This window comes from Pan paniscus, chromosome 13 (genome assembly GCF_029289425.2).
Source record: "Pan paniscus chromosome 13, NHGRI_mPanPan1-v2.0_pri, whole genome shotgun sequence".
Classification (NCBI taxonomy): domain Eukaryota; kingdom Metazoa; phylum Chordata; class Mammalia; order Primates; family Hominidae; genus Pan; species Pan paniscus.
Window position 1 is genome coordinate 104387398 of NC_073262.2, and position 21454 is coordinate 104408851.

Sequence of the window (21454 nt, forward strand, 5' to 3'; positions counted from 1 at the left end):
AAAAACTGGAGCATATAAAAAATAGTGAAACAGGCTGGGTGCAGTGGCTCAGGCCTGTAATCCCAGCACTTTGGGAGGCAGAGGCAGGCGAATCACTAGGTCAGGAGTTTGAGACCAGCCTGGCCAATATGGTGAAACCCTGTCTCTACTAAAAATACAAAAAAAAAAGAGCCAGGAGTGCTGGCACTGGCCTGTAGTCCCAGCTACTCGGGAGGCTGAGGCAGAAGAATTGCTTAAACCCAGGAGGTGGAGGTTGCAGTGAGCTGAGATCGTGCCACCACACTCCAGCCAGGGCAACAGAGCGAGACTCCGTCTCAAAATAAATAAATAAATAAAAGTGAATCAATGAGGTATCTTCATTGAATTATGAGCTAATGGTCATATTTAATAGAGATGAAGAACCTTGAAAATTTCTAGCACTCAACCATTTCCTCAGCTGGAAAAGATAGCACTGGAGATCCGTATGCAATTTCAAACACACACTTGTGTTAGACGACGTTTTCTTTTGGTAACTGTGACACTTAATACCAGGACACTGCTTAAACATGAATAATGATAGGCTATTTAAATATTTTTGAAAAGTTTTCCTTCAGTTGTCCTAGCCTTGAAGGTATGATTCTAAAGATACCATGTTTATAGTCGAATAACTTTTTTTTTTTTTTTTGAGACAGGATCTTACTTTGTCAGCTAGGCTAGAGTGCAGTGGCATAATCACAGCTCACTGCATGCAGCTTTGGTCTCCCAGACTCAAGCTATCCTCCTGCCTCAGCCTCTGAAGTAGCTGGGACTACAGGCGCAGGCCTCCATGCCTGGCTAATTTTTAAAATATTTCTTGTAGAAACATGGTCTCCCTATATTGCCCAGGAAACATGGTCTCCCTATGTTGCCCAGGCTGATCTTGAACCCCTAGGCTCAAGGGATCCTTCTGCCTTGGCCTCCCAAAGTGCTGGGATTACAGGCGTAGGCAATTGTGCCCAGCCAGTTTCATTAGCTTAATGAAAATATTCCAAATATCTTATTGAAAACAACAGAATTCCACTTATATTTGCTTGAGAACTATATATTTTAAATCTCATAGGACAGGTATTGAATATAGTTCACACTTTTAAAGTAAGATTGTTTTTAAAGTCCTGAAGAATAATGTTATAATAAAACTGATATAAGACAAACTAGAAAGAAATCCATGTTTATCCCATACAACCACCAGGACCAGATTTAATCCTTGTTTCCTAGAATTTGTCTTCCTTTAGTTCCTAGAAAGAAAATACCAAAGCATTATTTAATACCTTAATAAATACTTACAGAGCAGAAATTTATAAATTAGTGAAGTAGATGGCAATTGGTGCCCAAATCAAATTTGTCATGATTGAGTTGATAAAGTGCCATTAAGATTAAAGGTACCTCTATAAATTACAGCACACGTTTTGGTAATAGACTCATAGATTTTATAATATGCATTGTGAATTGCTATTTATGCCTGAAAAAAAAATTATATTGAGAAAGTTCAGCCAAGTGGCTTTAAAAGCAGGCTTTGAAATCAGACTGAGTTCCAGTCCTGACTCTGACACTTCAATAGCTGTGTGTGCTTGGGAAAATTTGATCTCCCTGACTTTCAGTTTCCTTGTCTGTGAATAATAATAGAAGCTACCTCATAAGGTAGTAGTGCAGATTCAGTGAGATAACACATGGAACTTGTTATCTCACTAACTTGTTATCTACTAACACATGGGGCTTAGTATAGTGTCTGGCACACAACTGCTTAACAAACATTAGCTATTATTAGCATTAGTATTCTGATAGACTTAATGAACAAAAGTTATAGCAAGAGTCTCTGAATAGGTAACCTTTTAAAAAGTTAATTTTTCATGTATTTATTACCATAAAATTTTAAAACTATAATTCTCCCTTTTATTCTAGTTAATAGTATATTTTAAATTTAAGAACTAATCTGATTCCTGATAAGGGAGTAAGAATATATCTTGAAAACAGAAATAGTTCATTAAGAACCCCTAGGCTGGGCGTGGTGGCTCATCCCTGTAATCCCAGAACTTTGGGAGGTCGAGGCGGGTGGATCACCTGAGGTCAGGAGTTCAAGACCAGCCTGGCCAACATGATGAAACCCCATCTCTACTAAAAATACCAAAAAAATTAGCTGGGCATGGTGGTGAGTGCCTGTAATCCCAGCTACTCGGGAGGCTGAGGCAGGAAAATTGCTTGAACCTGGGAGGCAGAGGTTGTGGTGAGCTGAGATGGCACCATTGCACTCCAGCCTGGGCAACAAGAGCAAAACTCAGTTTCAAAAAAAATAAAATAAAAAAAAGCAAAGACTTGGAACCAACCTAAATGTCCAACAAGGATAGACTGGATTAAGAAAATGTGGCACATATACACCATGGAATACTATGCAGCCATAAAAAATGATGAGTTCATGTCCTTTGTAGGGACATGGATGAAACTGGAAACCATCGTTCTCAGCAAACTATCGCAAGGAGAAAAAAATAAACACCGCATGTTCTCACTCATAGGTGGGAATTGAAAAATGAGAACACATGGACACAGTAAGGGGAACATCACACACCGGGGCCTGTTGTGGGGTGGGGGGAGGGGGGAGGGATAGCATTAGGAGATATACCTAATGCTAAATGATGAGTTAATGGGTGCAGCATACCAACATGGCACATGTATACATAAGTAACAAACCTACACGTTGTGCACATGTACCCTAAAACTTAAAGCATAATAATAATAAAATTAAAAAAAAAAAAGAAAGAAAAAGAAAAAGAACCCCTAGTATCCAATGACTCCCATACCTGACCTTCCACACTCAGGCATTTGTTAGCATTGCAGTTCGTATTTGTTAAGCTATTCTTTTCATTACCTTCAGTCAGAAGAACTCCATGTTTCACTCCGAGGGCTGCCTGCAAAACAGTCTTTCCTCCCCAGCCTGGCAATCTCTCTGGTGTTATGGGAAAGGATCCTGCCTGCCAGATATGGACCAGGCCTCTTTCCTTGGATCCTTCTGCCTCTGTTGAGCTAAAACATCAAGAAACATAGCTTAATTGTTTCTACAATTCAGAACAGTATCCTTTGTTCTTAATACTTTTCATGATTGTACCTTTTACCAGCACATGGATGACTAGGTCAGATAGCTGAATTAGCACATATTTTATGCTTTGGTTATGCTCACAGAAGCCAAGGTAAAACAACTATTTATATAAAAGACTGAAGGATGTAGGGCGTGGTGGCTCACACCTGTAATCCCAGCACTTTGGGAGGCCGAGGCAGGCAGATCACAAGGTAGGAGCTCGAGACCAGCCTGGCTAATACGGTGAAACCCTGTTTCTACTAAAAATATAAAAAAAAAAATCAGCTGGGCATGGTGGCGTGAACCTGTAGCCCCAGCTACTCAGGAGGCTGAGGCAGGAGAAGCGCTTGAACCCGGGAGGCGGAGGTTGCAGTGAGCCAAGATCTTGCCACTGCACTCCAGCCTGGGCGACAGAGCAAGACTCTGTCTAAAAAAAAAAAAAAAAGACTGAAGGACACTCTAAACCCACAAATTACTTTTCTCCATCTAAGAAGCAAACAAAACTTGGGCTATTTTTAGAAGTTTTAGCATTTGGTAGCATAAAATTCCAAGATTCTAACTTCTCAATATATTCACTCCTTGTTTAGATATCAAAGCTACAACATGCCCAAGTTGAAGTCTTATCATAAAATTTTATAGTAAGTAAAAAGTACTTGATGAGAACAATATGAGAAACAGGAATTCATATTTCACTTTATGTTGAAGTGTAGAACTGCTATTTAAATTTTTAGGAATCAAGTTTATAATAGATATCAGTAAAATCCTTAATGCTTTGCTCAAGTTCTAGCTAAAGAATTCTACACATCTGATGATTTCGGTTTAATACAAATACACATAGCTGCACAGTAATGACCATATCCTAACTGCCTTCTTCTAAGAAAAGGGCACGTTAAGATATATGCCACCATTGGTAATACATTTTTTCATTTTCTTTTTTCTAGAACGCTGATGCCAAAATTTTAATGAGGCACAGAAACTCTTTTGAATAGCTAAGCATTTATCTACATTTGCTAAATAATATTCCCTTAAATTATAACTGGACATAACCATGGTTCTATAGGAGGAACAGTATACATTTAACCTTCCTTTTAAATATCTTCCATAACTAGTTCTTTAAGGATGGAAGATGATTAAGATTAGCAAGGCTACTTCTGAAAACCTGAAATTATTTGTGAGGGAAAAATGGCTACAAGCACTTTAAAATGATGAAATGAAGACACTTAGTGCTTCTTACAAAGCTTACAACTAACTAGCCTTTTTAAAATTTTATCTTTACCAACGAACTAACTACAAATGTCACTATTCCCACTTAACAACCATCAACAAGAAAATTAAACTGAAGAGAAGCTACACATATGTGAAGCTGTTTGCTATGTTTTCCTAGGAGGATAAGAGAAAAGGAAGAAATGGTTTTACCTTCTCTTCTTTGAGTCCATCGGTCAGTGGGAACACTCCATCACCAAATCATTCCTTCTTTACAGAAAGTCTATCAAGACCTAAACAGTACAAGTAAGGAAAAGAGCAGTAAAAGAATATTTTACCCCTCAGACATTAAAAAAAAAAAAAAAAAAAAAGCAGCCCTCTAACAAGTGCACATTCACTAGGAAATAAATATGCAGTAAAACTATTTAAACTATTTCATATCTTGCCTGCCAAAGTCAAACATAGGCTGAGCCTGCCCACTAAGCTTATAAAAATGCCCATTGACTGTCAAATGTAATGTCAAAGGAAGAAAAGACTACCTACAATTAAGCTGTACTCTTCCAGGCAATAGATTTTTTTATTATAAAGAAAAAAGTTCAATCTGAAAAATCAATGTGTTAAGTACAAAAAGTATACACACATTAAGGTTACTTTTTAAACGCTCTGTCTGGAAGGCATGAAGACTTAAATACCAATTAACTCAGATTTTCTAAAATCTCTTCAGTAATGTATCTGATTCAAGTAGTTTTAATTTATACTTTTCAGTAATGCACAAAAATTATGTCATTAAAATAGGAAGTTTTCCACTTATTGGAAGAAGGAACATTTTCCCCAAATCACCTTCAATTCAGACCAACATGCCTCATAACCCAAACGGTTGAAAGAAAGAAGTCTGAATTTTAAATCAGCTGTTTTAAAATCCACCTTTAATAGAAAATAGCTGTATGAAAATTATGGTTACAAATATCATGGCCCATCAGTTTAGAAACTCAGTATTTAATAAAATAAGAAATAGAAAAATAAACAGAAATGCTGAGTGCATTTCAACTCAGAAATCCACATTTGTAAGGGTACCAAAACACAAGAAAACAAAAGCAGTTAGGTCTTATTTGTGTAAACCATAAAAATATTGGGGCCAAATTTGTGGTTTTTCTGCAAAAGGATATGGAATGGTCACTGTGTTCTGGAAACAGCTCATACTGGCAGGAGTGATCTGGGGTCCATCTGTTTCCTCCAGGTTGCCTGTGAATTCTTACCATTTCCCATCTGTACATCTGAAGAAAATTACTTTCCACCTAATGCTTATTTTAGAAAGATTATGAATCATTCAAAGTTGGAAAATGGGTACTATGTTAACAAGAGATATATCTGAATAAATTTAATAAATGATATTCATTTAATAAATACAATTAAGTGCTACTATGCTTTGTCCATGATAGTAATTAGCCTTTTGTAAAATGCACAGTTCATGGCGTACAGAGAAATTCTGCCACCAGATCTAATCTGTGCTTATCTATCAGAGATCATGGAGTTACTACGCCCTTGATTAAATTTCAACAATATGTAGCGGAAGCCAGAGAATTATTCTACGAGGATGTGGAAGCACACAAGCACACCTTACTTCACACAACTGACACACTATATGTAAACGGAATTTTGTCCTACTGACTAACAATCAAAAATGTTGAGAATCTTTTGATAAAATGAATAAAGTCAACCTTTATTCTCTCTTAGTGCCAGATTTTTGAGCACAGTTTTCTTAAAGTTGGTTACACCTTACTCAATATTATTTATCACCACCACTCATTTTTTTTTAACCTAAATGGAATTAAAACTCTACAAACTGTTTTTACAACTTTCTTTTCTTACTTACATATAGGGCAGGCCAAATAATGGTCTCCAAAGGCATCAAGGTCCTAATGCCCAGAACTTGTGACTATGTTAGGTTGCGTGATACTAACCAACTCTCCTTAAGATAGAAAGATTATCCTGGTTATCCAGGTGCACCCAATGTAATCATAAACATCCTTAAAAGTGGAAGAGGGAGGCAGGAGGAGAATCAAAGAGACATGATGATGGAGGCAGGGTCAGAGATGACGCTACACTGCTGACTGAACATGGAAGAAGGCAGCCATGAGCCAAGGAATGCAGGTGACTGGTAGCAGCTGAAAAGGCAAGGAAAAGAATTCTTTCCTAGAGAGTCCAGAAAAAAGCAGCCATGCCGACACCTTGACTTTAGTCTACAAGACCCGTGACAGACTTTCAGCCCACAGAACTTGAAGATAATACATTTATTTGTGTTATTTTAAGCCACTAAGTTCATAACAATTTGTTGCAGCTGCAGTAGAAAATTAATATATTATTTCATAGACATCTTTTTATATCAGTATTTACAGATTTTTTTTTTTTTTTTTTTTTTGAGACGGAGTTTTGCTCTTGTCACCCAGGCTGGAGTGCAATGGCACGCTCTCGGTTCATTGCAACCTCCGCCTCCCAGGTTCATGCAATTCTCCTGCCTCAGCCTCCCGAGTAGCTGGGATTACAGGCACCCGCCATTACGCCTAGCTAATTTTTGTATTTTTAGTAGAGATGGGGTTTCACCATGTTGGCCAGGCTGGTCTCGAACTCCTGCCCTCAGGTGATCCACCTGCCTCGGCCTCCCAAAGTGCTGGGATTACAGGTATAAGCCACCTTGAGCCACCGCGCCCGGCCCCTATCTCATTTTGTTTTAATGGTGTTTAATATGTTTGACATCTTCCAACAAGATACATCTGCCTGAAACTCAAATAGGGCAATGAAGAAAAGAAAACTGATTGCTGAGGAAACATAACTAAAAAGGAATATTGCAACTAAATGTGGGGATCTTATGTTATTAAAGTTTTATCCTCATATACTTAAGTAAGGGTGGTATTTACCAACTCTATTTAATCTAACATTCTTTCTCAATTACGTATCCATCCAGGAAAAGAAAGTAAATGAAAAACTTTTGTCTTTCTAATATTTTTATGATTGTCTCTCCAGGAAATCTATTAAGACTCACCTCAACCAGTCAAATAGCATTCAAATTTCTGTATGTTATTTCATTGCTTTAACATTTTAAGTTTTTATAAAATTGCCTAATCATAAAACTTCCTCTGGGGATATTTCTTCCAGAGAAGCTTTAAGGTCTTTATCATTCCTTAAGAGGGCAAGATCCTTGTACTCTGCTGCTTTTCTTCTGTTACAGTAACTTTCCTGCATAGACCTGTTAACCAGCTCTGATAAAGAAGCCATGTGATGTTGCATAAACAGCATTTACTGTGGGACCCTCTCTTACCTTGCATGGCCTCTCCACAGATAAATGGCATCTCCGTAAAATGAGCAAACCAGACTTCAGTCTTCTGAACCGCAGGACACAGCTAGATTCACTTTAAAGCATACCACTCTATCCTTCAAATTATTATCTCCTTCACAGTGATATGTAAAGTAACAAAACCCCAGGGGGCCCTTTAAACAAAAAGCAAACCTTGCTTCTTAATAAACTGATGCCACTTTTAGACTCCACTGGATACACATCCTTCTGTTACATCTAACAGAGAAATAAGTTGTCCTGTACGAGCCAAGGCTATCATTTTAATACCATGATCTGGAAGTGCCCTTAACAACAACAACAACAACCTAGTCTAGATGTCCCAACTATTGTTAGAAAGATGAGCTACAACCATCTTACAGGTCTACAATACCTTAACCAGAAATCTATAGCTCTGAAAATTAAAAGTTTTTTCAATAACGCCTTTGGTGGCAAAATCTAATCCGACCTGAACTCATCTGACAGCAAAATCTGACCTGAACTAATATGAGGTTATTTATCACTTTTATCCCTTTAGTGTGAATATTCATACATCGTGTTGTAGAAATATCAATATGAATATAATAGGGCAGCACCACAGATCCCACAGGAAGTGTTATATAATATATAGTTTATGCATCTTATTCTAAAGAACAAAACATAAATCTGAATTCCAAAATGCATCTTGCCCGAAGGGTTTTGAATAAAGGACCAGGAATCTATATTCAAAAACAACTATCGTTTTTTAGTAGAAGTCTCAAAACTTTTAACTATTTTATACTTAACTTGGTTTCTTTTATGTACTTTGAACATTTACTTCATTTTGGAGAGTACACTAGGGAGTTGCATTGCTTCCAGTGGGACAGTCTATGGATGCTTTCATGATTTTTTTTTTTTTTTTCATTTTTGAGATGGAGTCTTGCACTGTCGCCTGGATGGCGTGATCTCAGCTCACTGCAACCTCCACCTCCTGGGTTCACATGATTCTCCTGCCTCAGCCTCCCGAGTAGCTGCGATTACAGGTGCACACCACCACACCTGGCTAATTTTTGTATTTTTAGTAGAGACAGGGTTTCACTCACTATGTTGCCCAGACTGGTCTTGAAATCCTGACCTTGTGACCTGCCCACCTTGGACTCCCAAAGTGCTGGGATTACAGGCGTGAGCCAATGCGAAGGGCCAATGATTTATTTTAATGACGATTTACATTTGTTTCAAAAGTTTTAAACCAATTTTATGGTGAACACTCACGGAGCACCAAAATGAATTTTTGCAAGGAATATCCTGCCTGCAAATACTCCATCGGCTCATCTTCTCAATGGAGGAAGGAAGCCTGGGTTCTTAAGTTTCATACAATGCTGCCAATTTGGTGAAGAAGAGGTGAATAAATGAGAGATGCTCTGGGGGCAGAACAACTAGTACTTGGTGATTAGACAAAGGTGGGGGACCAAGGAGAAGCAGGTATCAGAAATGATCCCTGGTTCTGCCTCAAATAGCTGTGTGTTGGTGGCTCCATTTCCTGAAATGGGCAAGAGTGAGGGAGATAGGATTCTGAAGCAAAGATAAGATTCTGGTAGGATAAAATTTATTTTTAAGTTCAAGATGTCTGTGAGAAACCCAAGAGTACATATTAAGTGAATAGTTGAATATATGAACATGGAGTTCAAGAGAAAAGTCTCAGCTGCTGCTAAACTTGGGAGGGTGTATGGATAGTGTTTAAAAACAAGACAATAGATAATGTCATTGGGTATATGGAAAGAGAAAGGAAAGCGCAGTGTCAAGCTTTAAGGAGCTCCTGCACCTGGAAGTTGGATAGGATGAGGATCGGACAAAGAGGACTGAGACTGAGAAGTGGTCTGCCGTGGGCACGTGAAAGCAAAGGAAAGCACTTCAGGGAGGACGCCAATTAGGTCAAGGTAGCTGGGGTCTTGTAAGATAACTAAAGTGTCCATTGGATTTGCCAACACAGGTAATAGCTGAGCATGGCCACAATCTCAGTGGTTTGTTTGGGCACTGAAAACCAGATTGAAGTAAGCTGAATATAAACAGGAGGTGACAATGTGGAAATATCTTTATTTTCAGTGGGTGATCCTTTTGAAAAATGTTGAAATGGCAAACAAAGAAATGGAGCAGTAGCTGAAGGGGAATGTGAAAATGAAGGGTTTTCTTTTGCTGGAGGTTGGGGAGATGAGAGGAAGCTGAATATGTCTGCATGACAAAGGCTGTGATCCTGGATACAAGGATGATGAGGACAGTGGGCAGAGCCAAAGTCCTAGACAAAGTGAAGGAGGATGCCATCCAGAATATATGTGGGGGGATTGTTTTTTTCATAAGAAGAAAGGTCTACGTTTTTGAAAGAAGAGAGATCACAGGTACAGATATAAGCAGAATTATACATTTTGTGGTGGGAGGATAAGGGTTCCATATGATGGTACCTGGAAGTGAAGAGGACTTCACAGTATGCATGTTGTATAGTCTAATCTCCCTCCTGGCTCTATTCATTCTGTTTCTTTATTTTATCCCACCCTGCTATACATTTTTGTAAGCTGCTTTAAATCCTTTTGGGAACAAGGCAGGATATAAATAAAAATTTTAAATGTGGTAGAGAAATGTGTTGAGTGTATTATCCCAAATGCAAAGAGAAAGTTAAATCATGCAGGATCCTATGTATTCATCTCTACTAAACTATTTTCTGGATAAAGTCTTTTTGGCTTAATTCGGTGAAAGGTAAATTTGTGAGTCATAAGTATAATAACTTGCAAATGCTTAAATTTCAACCACTAAAACCACATGTATTTTTTTTCATCTACTATGTTCCAGGTATTATGCTAGTCTAAAATTTCCATGGAAGCAGAGTGACAAATATCGTATTTTCTAGTACATCCCAGCAGCTTAGTCCTGATATATAACAGGTACTCAATAAACATCTGTAAATACATGACTTCCTGCCCTTAAGAAATTTCCATACTAGTATGTTCTCTTTCTCATTAGAATAATGGCTCTCTATAGAGTTAGACAGTACCCTTAAGGGATAAGAAAGCTAATTTACACTAGCAAAGCTGGGCCTTCCTAGTCTTATTCTCCTGTCTCAATTACCGGTTTAAAATAGTAAAACAACAGTAATAATTGTAGTTATAAGAGTAATGTTAATCAGTGATTAGAATGACAAGACATTCAGATAGAAAGGCAATAAAAATAATAGGTGAGTAAACTGTATCATAATGCCCTGAATGGAATATAGACATTGAGTGACTTGGATACAAAATTACCATAGATTTCATGTAGCCATTAACACTTCCTTTTTAAAGTCTGAGTTGGTTACATTTTATTACAATGTAGTAGAGTGACAAGTGATTTGGATACAAAATTACCATCAATTTCCTATAGTCATTAACACCTCCTTTTTAAAGTCTGAGTTGGTTACATATTATTACAATGTAGTAAACCAGAGTTTACACTTTGCAGTAAACAATAACAGAGTCTGGTATTTTACACATGGTAAATGCTTAATAAATAATTTGCTTTTAGAGGCTAGGTCAATGTTTACACATGGATTATGGTAACCTTTGACTCAAACACCTGACTTACAAATAATCTATACACCAACAACAACTGCTACTTCCTGGATATCCTGCCACTGAAGCCTTCCCAACCACTGTGGAAGGTTGAGGAAAACTCACCTTGCACTGAAGCCTTGGCCAACTAACCACCAACAAGGCCACTTGGAACCCCACGCCTCTCAGCCTTAACTGCTGCACAGAAAGCATTGCCTGATACCAGTATGGGAGCCAATGAGCCTTTAAATCTTGACTCAGAGTAAGAGAATTCAGTAAATTAAGGCATTGGATATATTCGGTAGGCTGGCCTAGAAAGCTACTTATTAGCTATAATGTTGTTACTAATAGGATATGCACTAAGTCACTGATTCAAAATATATTTTAAGCTCCTGGAGGTCAGAGACTATGACTTATTCACCGGTATACTCTTGTACCCATAATAATCATTCTGAACAAGCTGGTTACATTTAAGTGAATGCTTGAGTGAAAGATACAGCCCCTGATTTTCAGTTGCAATCCACAGACTTCCACGCTATAGATTTCTAGTGCCTGTAATAAAAATCAGTATCAGATACAAAAGAAAAAAGTGTCTTCTCCTAATAGAAACTCTCATATATAATTTGCTAAAGGTATATCCTAACAATGAAGACACTTTTATCTCATGTCACTTTAAAAATGGTTAAACAACTCAGAGAAGTGTTCCTTTCTCCCTTTCTCCTTAGTACACAGACAGCTTTTGGTGCAATGGGAAACAGGAAGACTTTACAGTCTTTTTTTAATGCCTTGCTAATTTCATGCTGAAACTTACTGAAACTACACTCTCCTGGTTATGACGATCCTCTAAATCGGAAATTATTCATGGTGGAGTGGGGGGAAAGTGTGTAAATATGGTACAATAAATTCCCAGCAATGCCCATTTAGCTCTTTTTTGTACTCACTGCATATGTTAAACACATTTTTCAGGATTATTAAATAATAATCCCATGATGCATTGTGATGAATATTATAATACTAACAAATGAATTTCAAATTCCCAGGTACTGCCACTATTTGTGCCTGTTATTACATGGTACAGTGAATGTCCTGGTAAGTCCTGATACAAACTACTTATTCCGTTAATATTTGCAACTACTCTCTTATTAAAATGGCCACAATTTTTTCAAAGGCAATATTAGATTTACAGTTCAAAGTATGTGACTTCTTTCACCAACTGATAACACTTAGTGCTTAGGATCATTCAGGGGCCACATAACTAAACAGGAAATACACATACTAAAAAATATTATTCTCGTGATACAAGTTTCACTTGCTTTAATAGTGCTAGTAGCAGGTACTCTTTATTAGAAATAAAAATATTGTTTAACTCACAAGTTTAAATACTGAGGTTACATTAGGGATCAGCTACTAAACGTATCATTCATTAGTCAACCATTTAACACATTGTCATCAGGTTACTTACTAATATCTATAGAGACAACTATTTTCTTTGAGCAACAACTGGGATACTTGCATTCAAGGTATAAACTCAAGATAACTACGTTGTAATAAAATGTAACCAAGTTAAGCTTTTCAAAGTGTTAATGTTAATACTACACAAATCTGTAGTAATTTTGTATCTGAGTCACAACATGTCCAAATTCCTTTGAGGGCCTTATTATACAACTTGCTCCCCTATACTTCCAGAGTTCATGATTGGTATATGCCTACATTTCCCAAGCATCTCTAGAATGTTAATTCCCCTGCAGGCTTCATGTCCTAAAGAAAGCATTTTCCCAGGAGCACAAACAGCAAAGCAAAACTGACCAAATAATTGGTCTGTCTCCTCTCCTTAGAAAAGCTTTACATAGTGGAGCTGCACTGGCACATTCCTTTCTTATTGCAGGGAGAGAAGAGTTCTTTTTCCACAGTCTCCTAATTTGAGGGTACAAAGTAAAATAAAGCAAACATATTGGGAAACAGTCCTGACTATAAATAAAAATGTTAAAGTGCTAGTTTCACAAACTATCTTAACTATACATAAAACTGTAAAAATAAATAACAAATCTATGTACTCATCATCCAGTTTTAACACATATTAACATATTTTCATATTGGCTTCAGCTCTTTTTTAAAACACAAGAAAAAATAAGTTACAGAGGTGAAGAAACTCCACTCAGAATTAGTTACTATTTCTAAAGTTAATGTATCCCATTCCCACGTTTTCATATTTACTTTTATGTACTTTCATTAGATATACACATATCAATAAATAATGCATGCTATTATGTTGCTTTTAAAGTGTACACAAATGCATCTTACTGTATAAATCCTTTAGCATTTTGCTTTTTTCACCCAGTATTACATACTTGAGATGTATATATGTTGGTAAGTATAGATCTAGCTCATTCATTTTTATGAGAAGATAGTATTGAATTGCATGAATAAACCAGTCTATCCATTTCCCCACTAATCTTTACAGTTGGATTGCTCTACTTTATTGCTCTTTTAAAGAGCTGCTATAATCATCCTTGTTATATGTTTGCTTAGCCAATTGCCCCAAGTTTAGTTAAGATCTTGGCTCTACAAAAAGTTATGCTGTGGAAGAAAAAAAAATCCTGGAGTGAATGTTAGCCCACCCAAATGCCATTATTGGGTCTAAACCACTCCCTTCCTGATAGGGAGGCCATGTGAACTGAAGAACTGTGTGATGACTCAAAAGAAAAATATTTAAAACGTGATAATTAAGGGAAACATGAGATGATCAATTTGTGGAATTAATGAGATGAAAGCTGATCTTCTCTCTGGACATAATTCACTAGCAGCTAAGCGAAACTCTGCCAACAAACCCCAGTCTTTTTCTCATAGGTATTGAGAAAACTGTAAATTTTCTTCAAATTTGAAAGAAGTATACAATAGCTCCAAAAACTACCAATTTAAATATGTTTTCCTCTACCCACCTGGATCAATCAGTTCAGCTACATGCAGGCAAACATCAAGACATAAGCTAAAGAAAGCACCATCACATATACAGACGAATAAGAGACAGGGAAAGGAAAATTAAATGCAATATGAAAAAGAAACAAGCCAGAGATTGTTGCTATTTTATTGATGACTACCTAACATTTTCTTAAGGACTGACACCCTACAAAACCGAGTACTTTCTTATTACAGACAACAAAATTGTTTGGTCATCAATGACGGGTTAAGAGAAAAAAATCTGTTAAAACTCTACCAGGAAAATTCATATCCTGAATACACTTGAAATACGTGGTAGATTTAATTCCACAAAGTTATAAAAAGAGCTAAATGATTTAAAAGTCACAAATCCTCACAGCATGCCTCTGAGTGAGAAAGGTACCTCATAGTACCCAAAGCGGGCCTTCCTTTATACAAGCTTAAAAATCACCACTCTGCCTTTCTTCCTAGTTTTTCAACTCATACTTTACCTAGTCTCACATTAATAAATAATTGTAGTTTTTTACAAGTCAGTCACATTTTTGAGATTATCATTAGAATGGACCCAGCAGCTACTGCTTTAAACCCACAGTTTTCATGAAAAGGTAGGAGATTCCACCTAATTACAAAAACACTAACATCAAGACTCATTGAAGTTCTTAGCATACCCTTTGCTTCTTTAACAGTCAAAGTGCCCAAAGTAAGTGTTTCAAATGACAGCCCAAATTCTGAAAAACTGAAATTTGGAGAGAAGGGATTCCTGTTTATATTGTGTACATTTAAAAAGTAAATAGCCTGCATAATGCCACTCAAGTTTTGTTTTTTTCCCAAAATTATCGGTTTGGTATTTCATTTTTCTGGATCATTACAGTTTCAAATTTTAACACTATTAAACAACTTTGACGTTTTCTTGCTATAATTATGAATTTTAAATCTGCTAATACTGGTCATAGTTTAGAAACTAATAAATTCAAACCATGTATAGATTCTGTCAGTATCTTTTTCACATTAAAATGTCCTTATGGAACACCAAAATTACTACAGAACAACTTGAAATCATATTTTATAGCTACTTCCTTAAAATATTCAGTTCCCTTCCCCATCACTTAAGAAAAGAGTCAGTTTGGATCATGATGTAGTGGGTGGAATTAACTATAAAAACAGCTAATATGTATTGAATATTTACCATAAAACAGGCACTGTAATAAATACGATACATGAACCATTACATGTAAAGGTACTGTTATCAGGAAAACATTTTTATCCCCAATTTAGAGACAAGAGAACTGAGGCAGAGAGATTAAATAACTTGCCCAAAATCAAAGATGTAAATGGATGTGACTCTGGGTATGTTCAGATACAAAGCCTAGACTCTTAACCACTATGCTTATGTTATCAAGGTTAAAACACTGTAGTTTACTGCAAAAACAAATTTTTCACTGCTTTAAATTATTCATTAACTCAAAGGTCAACCGGTCACTCCAAATCATATGATAAATGGGGGGGGGGGGGGGAAATGTGGGACCAATAGGTTTGCTGAAGTTTTGTACCTGCTCAGAATAAACATATCACACAATTTTATTCCATATAGCCAAATATAAGGGTAACTGAGTAAAGATCTTCACTTGGGTACAGCAGTCAGTTCCTTCTCCATCCTAAACCAGAAAGAAAGCACTGTTCTTGGATATGCTACTTCAACAAGAGTGTTTTTTCTCTTCCACCATCAAAGCCTTAAGCAATAGTACGATTCTACCAGTCTACTGTTGCCTGTCTCCAAAGTAGCCCTATTATCCGAGGACGAACACCAGCGTCAAGGACCTGTGTTATTTTTCTGGCTTCGCTTCTCAAAATAACTTATCTTCTCCTCTTGATGAATTACTTGATAGGCTCAAAGACTTGCCTAAACTACTAATTCTTATTATCAAAGCCATTTTCTTTCTCCGCAACCGCCTTTTCAAGTAGCCCTTGGTCCACTCTTCAACGCGATTTGCACCCTGTGGCAAGGCCGCCAGGGACACTCAGCAGGGTTCCCGGCCACGGACCCCAGTTTATCAGCTCAGCGCCTAGTGTGGGCATTCAAGAAATTCTCGTGAATGAATAGCTGGAAGGCAGCGTGGGTGGAGGCGGGAAGAGGGGACTTGAAGGAATTTCACGCAGCTGAGACCACTGCAGCGGCGCCCAGTCTGGCGAGGGAGAGACCGGGGCAAGTGGGAGAACCTGGGGCCAAGGCAGGGGCCGCCTCGGGCGCTGCTGGACCGGCAGGAGCAGTCGATCGCACCCAGAGCTGGGAAAATGCGGGCGCCGTCTCCGCAGGCCCCCGCAGGGCGCTCTCCGGCCTCGACCACAGCCTCCGCCTAGCTCCCTGTCCCCGGCCTTCCGCATACAAGGGGTCCCAGCCGATAAGCCCTCCTTAGCCAATAGCCAACCCGGGACCCACGCTCGCTCACCTGAAGCTCCACCGGCAGCACCGCGCTCCGCATCCGGCGCGAGCTTGGCAACCCAGTGGGTCCGCGGGATCAGCTGATTCATGGAGGGCGGGGCCTCCGGACAGGGCGGGGCTGCAGGGCGACTAGCGAGGGTAAACGAGGGCGCGGGCGGCTCTTGGAATCCGAGCTCCTGGGAATTGTTCTTGGGAGACTGTCGACGGCGTCTGTTGGGGGTCAAAATTACTGAGAATGCGTTAGGCACTGCAGGCTACGTACTTGGGAGCACAGCCTCTCCCTTAGTTTAGGGCGGAGCTATCATTCCTGAGATGCGCTTTGATGATGACGTAGAATAGAGTCGTCCAAGCCTAGCTACCCGAGCGCTTCCATGGTAACAGGCAGTGGTGAAAGTGGTTGGGAGCAGCAGTCGTTTGTTACCACCTCAAACTGCAAGGGCCGGAAGTATAAAAGTAAAAAGGCTGAAATATTTTCAAATTGCCTTTATGGACAGTACCCTAACAGTGGTCGCTTCTCCCCCCCACTCCCGCGAATGACGTCATCGCCTCGCGGCCCCGTTTCGCCATTGTATTCTCAATGTGTAAACTTACTGGTTAGTTGCAACCCCAAAAGATGGGGTGGGATAGGAGAAAATGAAGTGGCCTCTCCAGTGATTCCCGTAGTACTCCCCAATATACAATCAGTAAAATCAGCTTTCTTGTCCCGCGCAGTTTCATAACACTGTTTTTCGCAGCCACAGTCCCACCCCACCCAGCCTGCACTCTCAAGTCCTCCCATGATTTTATGATTTTCCAGGGCTGCCACTCATGTCGCACAGTGGGTGGAAACCTTCTGCTGCTAGGCATTGTGCCATCGCTGGACCTGCAAACATGCAAATATTTAGACCATCAACGACAGATGTGTAGTCGGGTTCTGAAACTCCTATATCCTATTCACCAACACCCTCAACTCAATTTCCTCCCTGATCCTTCGCCCACCTGCAAAACTGTTAGTCTGCAACAGTTCAACCAACCTTGCACACTCCTGCATCGGTGCAGAAAATCACACAACCCTGAGAATTGGCACCACTGCGAACGAAAAGTGTCCAACTTCAGTCGGGACTTCCATGTGCGACTACGCAATATTGCTGAGCCTAAGACAGTCACGTTTACACATTGCTACTCAGATTATCTCCTATTCCCCTCCCCTGCTGTTCCCAGCCCTCACGCTCTTCTAACCTCTTACTGAACTCTACTCACTCACCCGCTTTGGTAAAAATAAAAATAAAAAATTTTGTCTCTTACATCTCTGAGGAAAGTGAGACCACTAGAGGCGAATTTCCTTAAATCCCAAATCCCATCAGCCACTACCACAAAACCTACCTGCAACCAGTTTTGATTTGTTTTGTTTTGTTTACAGGGAGTCTCGATCTGTCGCCCAGGCTGGAGTGCACTGGCGCGATCTCGGCTCACTGCAACCTCCGCCTCCCAGGTTCAAGCGATTCTCCTGCCTCAGCCTCCCAAATAGCTGGGATTACAGGTGCCCGCCACTACGCCCGGCTAATTTTTGTGTTTGTAGTAGAGATGGGATTTCACCATGTTGGCCAGCCTGGTCTCGAACTCCTGACCTCAATTGATCCACGTGCCTCAGCCTCCCAAGGTGCTAGGATTACAGGCGCGAGCCACCGAGCCCGGCTCCTTTTCACCGAGTCCTTTTCTTCTCCCTCTTTCTTCTTAGAAGATCCTGAACTCAGGATCCCTAATCTCCCCAAAGGAAAGACTTTGTTCTGTTGATGAAAAAAGACAAACTTTATAAAATATTTGAAGAGGTTAAATATACTCTGATCGAAACATGAGTAACCATGGCCTGGGACACAGCCTCAAGAAGTCCTGAGAACATGTGCCCAGGGTGGTTGGGTTATAGCTTGGTTTTATACATTTTAGAGAGACAGAAGTTATAGGCAAAGACATAGATCAATACATGGGGGGCCGGTGGTGCTCACAGATTATAGGTGGATTCAGAGACTTTATGATGGGTTGAAAAAGCTAAGCTTTTCCTAAAGAGTTGAAGTTAGCAGAAAGAAATGTTTGAGTTAAAATGAAGGGGGTTATAGAAGCCAAGGTTCTTGTTACGTAGATGAAGCTTCCAGGTAGCATATGTTATAGGACCTTAAAATGTGTCAAGACTCTTGGTTAAATCTCTCCTGGATCAAGAAAAGACCTGAAAAAGGAAAGTGATTCTGTATAAAATGCAAATTCCCCCAACAAGAGACAGCTTTGCAGGGTCATTTCAAAATATGTCAAAGAAATATATTTTGGGGTAAAATATTTTTATTTTCTTCAGGGCCCACTATCTGTCTTGTAATGCTATACCATAGTCAAGTTAGAGTTGGATAATCTTATTGCTACAAGAGTCTATTTTGTCAGTCTTATGATCTCTATTTTCATTTCATGAAAATGGTTTAGACCACTTTAATGCTGGTCTAAACTCCAAAGGGAGAGGATATAATGAGGTATGTCCAACCTGCCTTCCCATCATGGCCTTAACTAGTTTTTAAGGTTTTCTTTAGGATCCCCTTGGCCAAGGAGGGTGGAGGGAGATCTATTCAGTTGGTTGGGGGGGCTAAGAATTTCATTTTTTTATTTACATTTCCATTACTTATCCCTTCTCCTTCATGTATTTTCAACCTCTGCCTGTCTTCTTATTCCTATATACTTACAGTGTATAAACCTGCTATCTATCTCATCTTTAATTTTTTTACTTTCTGCCTTCTTTCCTTTCCAACCTCATTTCCTACCTCTACTTTCTGACTTCCCAGTCTTCCTCACCATTTCCTTAAGTCTACTGAAATCAATAGTCATCTTCTCATTTTGTAATCTAATGGTACCCTCATAGAATGGAAGCATTCTATGCAACCATCTAAAACAAAGAGGATGATCTCTATATACTGATATGGAATGATCTGGAAATTAGGAGATAAGAGAAAAAAGCTAGATGCTAAGTCCTGTCCATAGTAGTCTACCAATTGTGTGTTATGTATGTCTTTTCAGGAGAGAGATAGGTAGGTTGGAAGATAGTGTAAACTGAAGAATCACCTTTCTAAATTTGAGATATACAAATTGTCTCAGATTTAGAAAGGAGACTTCGTGTTTTTTTTTTTTTCTGAGACAGAGTCTTGCTCTGTCACCCAGGCTGGAGTGCAGTGGCTTGATCTCAGCTCACTACAACCTCCGCCTCCCAAGTTCAAGTGATTCTCCTGCCTCAACCTCCCGATTAGCTGGGATTACAGGCACGCGCCACCACACCCAACTAATGTTTGTATTTTCAGTAGAGATGGGGTTTCACCATGCTGGCCAGGCTGGTCTCAAACTCCTGACCTCGTGATCCACCCGTCTCGGCCTCCCAAAGTGCTGAGATTACAGGCGTGAGCCACTGCACCCCGCTGAGACTTCTTTTCTTATAAAGAGTTATAACCTGCAAGGTGGCCATACTGACAGGCTTGGAAGTATAGCCTACAGTAGAGACCATTAGCAGGCATTTTGAAGGAGGAACGATTAAGGCAGGAGCTGAATGGGTTGGCTAAACATACACATTGAACAGATTGAATATTCACTAAGGGGGGTCCTGACACATGTATACTGAATAGCATGCATGTTACATGCACCCCATGTTCACTTTGGGATAGAGACTTAACATTAATTGCATTACATAATTATAATATCATTTTGATATAGAGGGCAATTATAATTATGTAATGCATTTAATGTTGAAGGTGAAGCAGGAATACAAAGGCACTTAAGTGCTCAGCCACTGTGAACTAGCCAGAACCAGTCCATGGCCGGTGGTCTCTTATCAGGAGAAAGTTACTGAAATCAGTGTCTTGTCCAATCAAAGCTATAGTTATGGCTTGTGGGACAGAGGCTCAGTTAGTCAGCGTCTGGTGGTAAATGAGCTGCAATTGTTTTAATATTGCTTATCTCAATGCCAGCACTTGTTTAGCTGCTAGGAAAAAAAAAAAAAAAGAAAGAAAGAAACCTTTGGCAGTTAGAACATAGCTCATTCATTCATTCATTCATCTTTGAGACAGGATCTTACTCTGACACCCAGGCTGGAGTGCAGTGGCATGAACATGGCTCACTGTAGCCTCAACCTTCTGGGCTCAGGCAATCCTCCCACCTCAGCCTCCCGAGTAGATGAGACTATAGGTGCATGCCACCACACTCAGTTAATTAATTTTTTTTTTTTCTGTAGAGACAGGGTCTCACTCTGTTGCCCAGACTGGTCTCAAACCCCTGGGTCCAAACAGTTCTCCCACCTTGGCCTCCCAAACAGGTGCGAGCCACTGCACCTGGCCCAGAACATAGGTTATTCTTTAAGTGTAGGGGTGTGTGACAACCCTTTCCTGGTGTGGCCTTAGATCCTGTTTGTAATTTGGTATCTTATTGCCACAAAGAGTCTGTTCCATCAGTCTTGTGATCTCTATTTTAACGGCTCGTCACGTGTCTAAGCCACAGAAGGGAGGGGTTATAATGAGGCATGTCTGACTCTGCCATTGCCAGGAACTCAGTTTTTAAGTTTTCTCAGGGGTCCCCTTGGCCAAAAGAGGGTCCATTCAGTTGGGTGGGGGACTCAGGATTTTAATTTTCGTTATCAACAAATAGATAGGTATAACATATATTTTTATCCTAGTATATGCATGTATTAGCTCTGAAAGGATAAAGAGTGGCTACCACTGTGGAGGGGAATCAGGAACAAGAGGGAGAAGAAAATTCACTTTTCCCTCTATGCCATTTTGTGCTGTTTAAATTTTTAATCATATGCTCTTTACTTATTTTTAAAGCTTTTAAACTTTATTTTGGCAGGGTCTTGCTCCATCGCCAAGGCTGAAGTACAGTGGCACAATCTTGGCTCACTGCAGCCTTGACAT

The 21454-nt window shown here is 39.3% G+C and overlaps 1 protein-coding gene across 3 annotated transcripts in view; it reads right to left on the reverse strand.

Annotated features, from left to right (window-relative positions):
- The window catches only part of ALS2 (alsin Rho guanine nucleotide exchange factor ALS2), an 81723-nt gene extending 63821 nt beyond the window's left edge, over positions 1-17902 (reverse strand). Inside the window, exons 1-4 of one of the 3 annotated variants that reach the window (XM_008974197.4) lie at positions 17561-17902; positions 16555-17409; positions 4502-4581; positions 2879-3033 (exon numbers count right to left, since the gene is read on the reverse strand). In XM_008974197.4, the coding sequence (XP_008972445.2) occupies positions 2879-3033; positions 4502-4521 (175 nt within the window). In that variant the 5' untranslated portion in view covers positions 4522-4581; positions 16555-17409; positions 17561-17902. The other 2 variants (XM_034954807.2, XM_008974196.5) reach the window with 2 other exon arrangements.
- Positions 17903-21454: the final 3552 nt, after the last annotated feature.